At 45.4% G+C, this 10,123-nt stretch overlaps 3 protein-coding genes across 3 annotated transcripts; 1 reads left to right on the top strand and 2 right to left on the bottom strand.

The window, feature by feature from the left end:
• Nucleotides 1-4,153: 4,153 nt before the first annotated feature.
• On the top strand, nucleotides 4,154-7,017 carry EDB91DRAFT_1259483 (uncharacterized protein; the record flags this gene model as incomplete). Its single annotated transcript, XM_041324386.1, has 8 exons — nucleotides 4,154-4,353; nucleotides 4,407-4,587; nucleotides 4,650-4,979; nucleotides 5,401-5,833; nucleotides 5,888-6,032; nucleotides 6,086-6,427; nucleotides 6,479-6,696; nucleotides 6,746-7,017. The coding sequence occupies 8 exons, from the start codon at nucleotides 4,154-4,156 to the stop codon at nucleotides 7,015-7,017; spliced, it is 2,121 nt and encodes a 706-aa protein (XP_041168262.1).
• A 26-nt stretch (nucleotides 7,018-7,043) lies between these two features.
• On the bottom strand, nucleotides 7,044-7,868 carry EDB91DRAFT_1259482 (uncharacterized protein; the record flags this gene model as incomplete). Its single annotated transcript, XM_041324385.1, has 4 exons — nucleotides 7,044-7,273; nucleotides 7,322-7,510; nucleotides 7,571-7,767; nucleotides 7,816-7,868. The coding sequence occupies 4 exons, from the start codon at nucleotides 7,866-7,868 to the stop codon at nucleotides 7,044-7,046; spliced, it is 669 nt and encodes a 222-aa protein (XP_041168261.1).
• Nucleotides 7,869-9,170: 1,302 nt separating this feature from the next.
• Nucleotides 9,171-10,030, bottom strand: EDB91DRAFT_1352885 (uncharacterized protein; the record flags this gene model as incomplete). The annotated part of the gene is made up of 3 exons (XM_041326165.1): nucleotides 9,672-10,030; nucleotides 9,557-9,615; nucleotides 9,171-9,489 (listed from the first exon to the last, which is right to left on the bottom strand). Exons 1-3 carry the CDS (start codon nucleotides 9,864-9,866, stop codon nucleotides 9,171-9,173), a joined length of 573 nt encoding a protein of 190 aa, XP_041168260.1. The 5' UTR covers nucleotides 9,867-10,030.
• Between the last annotated feature and the right edge of the window lie 93 nt (nucleotides 10,031-10,123).

Here is a 10,123-nt window from a genome sequence, read left to right as displayed (position 1 = left end):
CTCGAGGGTATTGAACCCTATGAATCGATTGGTGATACCAGGTTAGTCTCTAAAAATCATGTTCCAGAGTTGACTGCCACCCATGTCATGGTGCCCTATCCAAAGATCGATTTACTAGCCCACGATATGTCACATTTGTTATTAGCTAGGACTCATTCTCGAGGTTATTTAACCTTTGAATCGATTGGTGATATCAGTTTTGTCCCTAACATTCATGTTCCAAAGTTGAGTGCCACCCCTGTCATGGTGCCCTACTCAAAGATCGATTTTTTCAGCTTTCATATTCCTTGCCTGGCTTTAATTAGGAATCTTTCTGAAAGTCATCAAACCATATAAACACGATGGTCATGCCAGATTTGTCTCTAAAAATCATATTCCACAGTTGACCACCCCTGTCATGGTGCCCTACCCCAAGATTGATTTTTTTCAGCTTTCATATGACTTGCTTGGCTTTAACTTGGAAGCTTTCTGGATGTTATTAAACCATGCAAAACACGATGGTAATGCCAGATTTGTCTCTACAAATCATATTCCACAGTTGACCACCCCTGTCATGCTGCTCTACCCAAAGATCAAATTACTAGCCTGTGATATGATACATCTGTCATTTACTAGGACTCATTATTGATATTATTGAACCATATCAATGCATTGGAAATGCCAGATTTGTCTCTAAAAATCATATTCCACAGTTGACCACCCCTGTCATGGTGCCCTACCCAATGATCGATTCACTAGCCCTTGATATAACACATTTGTCATTAACTAGGACTCATGATCGAGGTGATTGAACCCTATGAATGCATTGGTGATACTATTTTGTCTCTGACAATCATGTTCCAAAGTTGAGTACCAGCCCTATCATGATGCCCTATCCAAAGATCGATTTTTTCAGCCTTCACATGGCTTGCCTGGCTTTCACTAGGAATCTTTGTGAAGGTTATTAAACCATATAAACACGATGGTCATGCCAGATTTGTCTCTAAAAATCATATTCCGCAGTTGACCACCCCTGTCATGGTGCCCCACCCAAAGATCGATTTTTTCAGCCTTCATATGACTTGCCTGGCTTTAACTTGGAAGCTTTCTGAATGTTATTCAACCATACAAACACGATGGTCATGCCATATTTGTCTCTAAAAATCATGTTCCAGAGTTGACTGCCACTCCTATCATAATACCCTATCCGAAGATCAATTCACTAGCCCATGATACGGCACATATGTCATTAGCTAGGACTCATTCTCGAGGTTATTGAACCCTATGAATCGATTGGTGATACCAGTTTAGTCTCTAAAAATCACGTTCCAGAGTTGACTGCCACCCATGTCATGGTGCCCTATCCAAAGATCGATTTACTAGCCCATGATATGTCACATGTGTTATTAGCTAGGACTCATTCTCGAGGTTATTTAACCTTTTGAATCGATTGGTGATATCAGTTTTGTCCCTAACATTCATGTTCCAAAGTTGAGTGCCACCCCTGTCATGGTGCCCTACTCAAAGATCGATTTTTTCAGCTTTCATATTCCTTGCCTGGCTTTAATTAGGAATCTTTCTGAAAGTCATCAAACCATATAAACACGATGGTCATGCCAGATTTGTCTCTAAAAATCATATTCCACAGTTGACCACCCCTGTCATGGTGCCCTACCCAATGATCGATTTGTTTAGCCTTCACATGACTTGCCTAGCTTTCACTAGGAATATTTGTGAAGGTTATTACACCATATAAACACAATGGTCATGCCAGATTTGTCTCTAAAAATCACGTTCCAGAGTTGACTGCCACCCCTGTCATGATGCCCTATCCAAAGGTCGATTTACTAGCCCACGATATGTCACATTTGTTATTAGCTAGGACTCATTCTCGAGGTTATTTAACCTTTTGAATCGATTGGTGATATCAGTTTTGTCCCTAACATTCATGTTCCAAAGTTGAGTGCCACCCCTGTCATGGTGCCCTACTCAAAGATCGATTTTTTCAGCTTTCATATTCCTTGCCTGGCTTCAACAAGGAATCTTTATGAAAGTTATTAGACAATATAAACACGATGGTCATGCCAGATTTGTCTCTAAAAATCATATTCCACAGTTGACCACCCCTGTCATGCTGCTCTACCCAAAGATCAAATTACTAGCCCGTGATATGATACATTTGTTATTAACTAGGACTCATTATCGAGGTTATTGAACCATATTAAATGATTGGTGATACCAGTTTGGTCTCTAAAGATCATGTTCCAGGGTTGAGTACCACCCCTGTCATGGTGCCCTACCCAAAGATCGATTTACTAGCCCATGATATGTCACATTTGTTATTAGCTAGGACTCATTCTAGAGGTTATTGAACCATATCAATCGATTGGTGATACCAGTTTGGTCCCTAAAGATCATGTTCCAGAGTTGACTACCACCCCTGTCATGGTGCCCTATCCAAAGATCGATTTACTAGCGCACAATATGTCACATTTGTTATTAGCCAGGACTCATTCTCGAGGTTATTGAACCCTATAAATCGATTGGTGATATCAGTTTTGTCTCTAACAATCATGTTTCAAAGTTGAGTAAACCGCTCCTATCATGCTGCCCTACCCACAGATTGACCTACTAGCCCTTCATATGATACATCTGTCATTTACTAGGACTCATTATTGATATTATTGAACCATATTAATGCATTGGAGATGCCAGTTTGGTCTCTAAAGATCATGTTCCACAGTTGACCACCCCTGTCATGGTGCCCTATCCAAAGATCGATTCACTAGCCCTTGATATAACACATTTGTCATTAACTAGGACTCATGATCGAGGTTATTGAACCCTATGAATGCATTGGTGATACTATTTTTGTCTCTGACAATCATGTTCCAAAGTTGAGTACCAGCCCTATCATGATGCCCTATCCAAAGATCGATTTTTTCAGCCTTCACATGACTTGCCTGGCTTTCACTAGGAATCTTTGTGAATGTTATCAAACCATATAAACACGATGGTCATGCCAGATTTGTGTCTAAAAATCATATTCCACAGTTGGCCACCCCTGTCATAGTGCCCTACCCAATGATCGATTTTTTTAGCCTTCACATGACTTGCCTAGCTTTCACTAGGAACCTTTCTGAATGTTATCAAACCATATAAACAAGATGGTCATGCCAGATTTGTCTCTAAAAATCATATTCCACAGTTGACCACCCCTGTCATGGTGCCCTATCCCAAGATCGATTTTTTCAGCCTTCACATGACTTGCCTGGCTTTCACTAGGAACCTTTCTGAATGTTATTAAACCATACAAACACGATGGTCATGCCAGATTTGTCTCTAAAGATCATGTTCCACAGTTGACCACCCCTGTCATGGTGCCCCACCCAAAGATCGATTTTTTCAGCCCTCATATGACTTGCCTGGCTTTAGATAGGATTGATTCTAGAGGTTATTGGACCATATGAACACGATGGTCGAGCCAGACTTCGCTCTAAAAATCATGTTTCAAAGTTGACCACCCCTGCCATGCTGCCCCACCCAAAGATTGATTTTTTCAGCCTTCATATGACTTGCCTGGCTTTAGCTAGGATTCATTCTAGAGGTTATTTGACCATATGAACACGATGGTCGAGCCAGATTTCGCTCTAAAAATCATGTTCCAAAGTTGACCACCCCTGTCATGCTGCCCCACCCAAAGATCGATTTTTCTAGCCTTCATGTGACTTGCCTGTCCTTCAGAACTATTTTTCCTGGGGGTTCTTGAGCCCTCTGAACACGATGGTCATGCCAGATTTCCCTGGAAAAATCATATTCCTGAGATATACAAGGTCCTCCTCCCCCCCTGATCACCTTTATGTCACTATTCCGATATTGCACCTCAATAACGATATTGAAAACAATGTAACTGAGGTTATTGAGGCCTAGGAATCGATTGGTGATGGTCCCAGAGCATCCAGAGGTCGACAATGATGTGATATGTCAGGTGGGCTGAAAAGTCAGTATTTTGACAATATCTCCACAACCCAACCGCCGTTTTCTTTCATTGTTGGCTCATATCATTCCTAGAAGTGCCCTCCAAGATATGTACCAGCCCACAAGAAGGAATTTTTTTTCAAGTTTGAAATGTATTTCTGAAATGACCATATAAATTCCTCTGAATCCGAGGACCATGCCCTTTGATGACGATGACGATTTTCTTGAAGCACTCGGGATGGAACGCCTGTATTCTGCCATCGTTCACATGGAAACACGCCCTCGATTCCTCAGCCACCTCTTTCATGCACTTGGGTCCTTAGCCAATGATGCGGATATCGGACATAGCGACCACGGATCGTGGCCCATTGCCTCCCCACCACCAGTTACTCCAAGGTATGCATCACTGAATCACTGTATTTTATTATCCCTCCTCACAACTTCACAAGCATGATGTCGGACGTCGAAGTTCCGTGGTTATACCTATCGGGCAGCGATCGCGATGTCCCTCATACGTCCAATGCAATGGACGTCGAGGATGAGGAGTTGCCTGTGGCCACGGTGTCGCAAGGGAGTATGGAGACGTCATTCAAGCGCAAGCGGACATTGTCACTTGCATCTCCGCCAAAGGTCAGCTGCTACGATTTCGCGATGTGGTTTGACATTGACATCTCCTAACTAACATCTCACAGACGGAGGGTGGCCGAGGGCCTTCTAAACGTCCCAAGGAAGGTACTCCCGTTCCCGTCGGACGTTCTGGTACCGCCGTGACTTTCTTGTCGATACCATCCATCGACTATCTCAGCCCCACTGGATCTGCCTCTCCCGTTGGCCCATCCGATGAGCTTACTGACGACGCGACCTTAGGACAGCCTCTCGGAGATACACCAGAAGGTGACGAGGCTGCTGTTGAGCCCATTGGTGCTGATCCCGCTGGTGTTGATCCCGTTGGTCCTGACAGCGTGCCTCTGACGCCTACACAAATGATCCTCACATCGGAGACGACAGGGAGTAGCGCAGATGTAAGTGTTCCGATCTTGTCAACGACCGATGTCAACAATTAGATAGGCATGGTTGGCCAAGATGACCCCCATCGTTCAATGATGTACTTATATGCTTTCAAACATGTGTCTCTGTACCTGTACCACCTTGATGTGAGCAATGATGATACACTTGTATGCTCATGATATGGTATCCAAGATATGTGAGATACGGACTGACTGGCGCGACCAAGCGCCGCTACGATTCAGATAGCGTTCATTCGCCGGATCGGGAATACAGCGTACCAATTACTCAATACTTTTCTAATAGTCGACGCGATGATTCGGATCACAATGAGGACCGATTAACACATCTATTGGTCCGGAATTTGCCATTGGCCATTGTCGCATGGTGCGTAACTTACATATCGACTCACTACACATTCCCCCATTATTTCCCTAGCCTACAGACGCATTTCAATCCACGTCCATCACCAATATGGCATCGACTTCGAACCATGATCTTACACTGGGCGTGTTGGGCAAGCAGGTGCCGGAGAAGAGTCCAACGATAACATGGAATGATGGTCATGTCACGGTGCTCCCTGCAGTGTACGACAAGTCAGGCAACAATGTCTGTGAAGACGTCGATATTCCCATCATACAATTCATGGCCCAGTTGCCTATATCTACCTCGGATTCCAGAAATGTCGCTCATATTCCTTACGATAGAATCGCGCGGGATGGTGTCTTGGAGCTCGTTGGGAAGTGCTTGAGCATCAATAAACCTGTTGTCATCAGAGGAGATGAACGCCAGAAATACTCTGATGAATTAACCGCAGACTTCCTGGACAAGCGGTTCGCCATATCACAACATCGACCAGTGTGCATTCATGGTACTATATAACGATCTTTTTTTTTGGATAATGCATTGTTGATAACGCAGATAGATGTGATGCTGCGTTCACATGACCACGTCAACACGACGACCACTGGAACGATCCATTCGTTCTTCGATGCCATGATGGATCCGACGAGGATACAATGTATCCTAGACTTGCCCCTCGCCCAAATATCGCTTCCCGAGCCACTCAGGTATGTTAGACATATTACTCTGTCGTTCCAGCATTTGAAACAACATCACACAGCAATCTCGACCATGGCCTCGTATACGGATGGAATCAAACGACCCATTCAGTGCCGATCCTGTCCAACGTTCATCCAGAGAATTTTACGGTTAAGGGGTGGGCAATCCTTCATCACGCCGGATATCTGACGTACCCTCATCATGATGCTGAGGGGACATTGACCTGGTTACGAATGGAGGTCGGAGTTAAGTTCTGGGTGATTTTCAGGCCGAAGAAGAATCATCACGATAGAATTCATCTGCAGGAGTTCGTAACGAAGCTGGTCGACTTCACCAACCACCAAGAATGGGTTCGGAAGCACTGTGATGGTGAAGTCATTGCTCTTCGGCCAGGGGACATTTTGTTCGTGATTCCTATATTCTCCTTGACGTGTCTCATCCCACCTATGTTTAGGATCATGCCTCCTGGAACGGTTCATGCGGTATATACGCCCGTTCCATCATTCGCGACAGGTGGACACTTTTATCATTATATGTGCCTACACCTCACGGAACTCGCGAGATACATCGACGCGGAGGTTGCTGATTCCACCACAAATCAAGCTCTAGAGCACGCGCTGGAAACGCTGCGCCGAATGATCATTATGGTTCCGTATCTCTCACGGCGTACCGGTGAGCACATACATTGGCGGAGATGATCTGTATATTTACACTGGCGTAGTGTTGTACAAGCGACCGGTGCTGGGGCTTTGCATGATGGTGACGAAGACAGCAGAGTATCGTGCCAAAGGTAGCAGCAAACAGTCTGTAGCGAAGTCGGAGACCTCTCAGCCCAGTCAAGATATCGCAGACGTTATCATGCGGGTGTATTTTCGGATGTCGAGGAAGCTCCGCCCAGGTGCGGTTATGTACGATGGTGATCAAATGTCTCCTGGTGAGCTGGTCGATCGAGATGCGTTTGAGAAAGTATTGCGAAAATCGTTGAGACTTTAGACTTTGGAATGCAGGCGGTTAGTTAGCTATCCTTGCAATATAATTGTTGTGGTGGTAGTCAAGATGGTGTTACCGAGAGAAACGCAATGCATAAAGTCCAGTGCTGTCTTCTTGGATAGAATACAACCAGCAATGATGTTCATTATACTCCAGCGAACCCCGTGATCATCGAGGATTGCCTTTTGCCGGACAGCATTTGCATCACGCGAGTAGAACGACTGACGAAGCAAATCACTGTCATTAGCTGCTATCCAGCCTGCGAAAATCGTTAGTCAAAATCTTGGTTCCATCAAAACAAACGTACTGTAGTCATAGCCCTGACGAGTGTTGATTTCGGTAATTTCAATATCACAATAACGACAAGGGTGCATGTCGTGGGAGTGACCCTCCGTTCCAGATACCTTGTGAGCAGCCGGCATATCACAATCGAGGATGCCATTGTCAGCAAAAAGATCTACAGATTCTTTCTCGTCGGTAATGTCCATCTTAACCCCTGGGATTATAAGTGAGTAAAGTCAGAGTCGCACAAAAGACAAATGAAAAACCAATGCACCGTTCTTGAGAATCATCAGTTCATTCACTGACGGTTCGAGACAATGATTGATCTGCTGGACATTTGGCTCGTTCGTACGAGGCAAGACAGCAGCGCAGATGGCATTGATTTGAAGGAAGCGCTTCTCCCATGGAAGGTCATTTATTGCATGGTATATTGCTCCAGTAGAGTGTGACCGATTTTCGAGTATCCCCATCCTTCCAGACCATGTATTAGCTTGGTATATGTGCATAACAAAAGCCTACCAGTCCGTGTTCATAGTCAAATGCAGGCCATAACGACGTTCGGTAAGCTTCATTGCTGTCCTCCCGTCGATCGATCGATCTCATACTGCTCCAAACTCACCAACCTCGCGCACGATGTTTGTCTCGAATTCGTGCCAGACTGACCCGTGGTGAATGTCTGTCATAACAAAATCCTCGTCATCATTTGGTCGAGGTCGACTCTGACGGCTGTCACGGATGGACTTTGCAAACCCAGGTCTCATGAACTGGCGCTTCAGACTCCCAATAAGTGATGTTTGTGGATTGAGCTTAGTAGCGGTGCGAACAGTCTTACCCTTCACATCTCTTCGCTCCCACTAAAGCATGCCATCGCAGCCCAGAAGAGTGCATTTCGGAGAATAAAGCTCTTTGAGCTCAGTCGGTGTGTGGTGTTTCTAGCATTCCGGATAGATAGAATAGGCTGCGATCCACTGGTCTGGGTCAATGCGAAGCTGTCGTCTTGCGCTGGCCAGGGCTCGAATAGGACGAGGAAACATGGGAAGTGCATTAGCAATCAGGAGAGTATTGAGAGTGTGATTCGTTGTTTGTCTGGCACTGTGATCGTATCCAACGTTGTCGTCGTATGAAGGGTCCAGGACAGCAGTGCTATGATAATGGATATACGTGATCAAAGGGACTTAGCGATTTTCAGACGCATCAGACACGTGCAGGGGCGCGTTCGAATATCTATGTGATCAATCTTCACGTGAATTAAAGTCAAGATAACAGAGAAAATTGATACTTTTCTAGCAATTCCTTGCATTTCCCCGAACGAGTCAGATTACCCTAAAACTACCTGTATAATTCCCTAAACTTTCCCCCGGCGGTAGTGCATTATTTTACGCTATGTGTTCACTGGGGTCTGGGGGTGAATATTATTGACAATGCCGGAATCACTGCGGAAACGAGTTTTTTACACCAACCGTAATCCGAGGGAGACAATGTGTATAACACGACTGTAAACGTACCTAGCTCGTAATCAGACGTAAATCCGACATGTCGCAAATTTTGCTCGCTCGGTCTGAAGCAACAGATGTAAACAGACGCTTTTCCAACTTCACCAACACACTTTTTCGGACCTCCGTCTATTCTCTTCAGATACCTGCTATTCCACCACTATCCAGCCCAGTAAATTCAACTTCTCGATGTCTGCTTAGGGTAGACTTGAAGCAAGGTGAGTTTTTCGAAAATTTCGCTAAGTCCGTAACTCGAGCGCTATGTCAAATACTATCAGGCTCGAGTTGCCAGCTCATGTACAAGCTTTTACTTTTACCTTCGAAACGATGCGTCCGGGACCCACGGTGAGTACTAAGTGTATTTCTACGAGGCCACTACCATTAATCATTCTTTTGTAGAACGAGCTCCTTATCGGTGTGCTGTGCGTGTTCGGTCAGTCGTTTGACCTCTGTGACAAGATATGCAACGGTCTCATTCAAATTTGGCGACTGCTCAAGTGCCCCATTTCGCCTATTCACGTTCTGGTTCATGTGCGGAAGGTGAGTGGCAGGCTGTCGACCCATTGAATATAGCATCATAGCTTGATACTCCTCGCTTCCAGGAACAACAGATGGTGCCCGCGAAGATGCCTCACTACCCGAGTCCTCGCATGGACTGGACGGGTCTCTGGTGTGCACCGACAAAAGGATACGGGGATGGCTGACGCATATCGGGTGAGTGCTGCGGACTGGTGGAACGAAGCCTGTTGTTTAAATGATCTTGGTACATAGGTCCCCCAGCGAATGCGCCGCTGGTGTTGTGGTCACCGTGCTGTCCATTGCCTGACTGAATCGTATCCAGTAAGTCGCTTGACTTTTAGTGGGCGATCTACAAGCTCTTACCATCTCAAATCGAGGTACATTACCACTGAAGTATGGATCGTGTTGAGGCGGCTGATACAACACTTTCCCGGCGACCTGGGGTATATTATATTGAGGATATGCTTCTCCTGCCCCTACCAGTGCTGGCTGCTGAGAATCAGGAGCGGGAGCACCACTCGGGCGTCTCTGAGTCTGTTGGCCTTGGAACCCATACATTCTGGCGTGCAAGGTGGTGGGGGATATCAAGGACCGGGGAGCATATGTGGGGACCTAGCAGGACGAGTTCTTTGATACGGCACATGTCTATTCAGAATAGAAGCGGATCCGTTTATGCATAAATCCAGACATAAAGTAGACGTGCGGATCCTTATAACCTGGTCTGATACCGAGTTGGTTTAGATACTAAGGCAACAAACCCTATCCCTGCAAATCCCTAATATTCAGAGTCGGTTTTAGTTCTCAAACGAGTACCT

This window comes from Suillus paluster (genome assembly GCF_016628075.1).
Source record: "Suillus paluster strain FC165 chromosome Unknown EDB91scaffold_739, whole genome shotgun sequence".
NCBI classification, from domain to species: Eukaryota; Fungi; Basidiomycota; class Agaricomycetes; order Boletales; family Suillaceae; genus Suillus; species Suillus paluster.
This window is presented reverse-complemented; position numbering and strand designations above follow the sequence as displayed.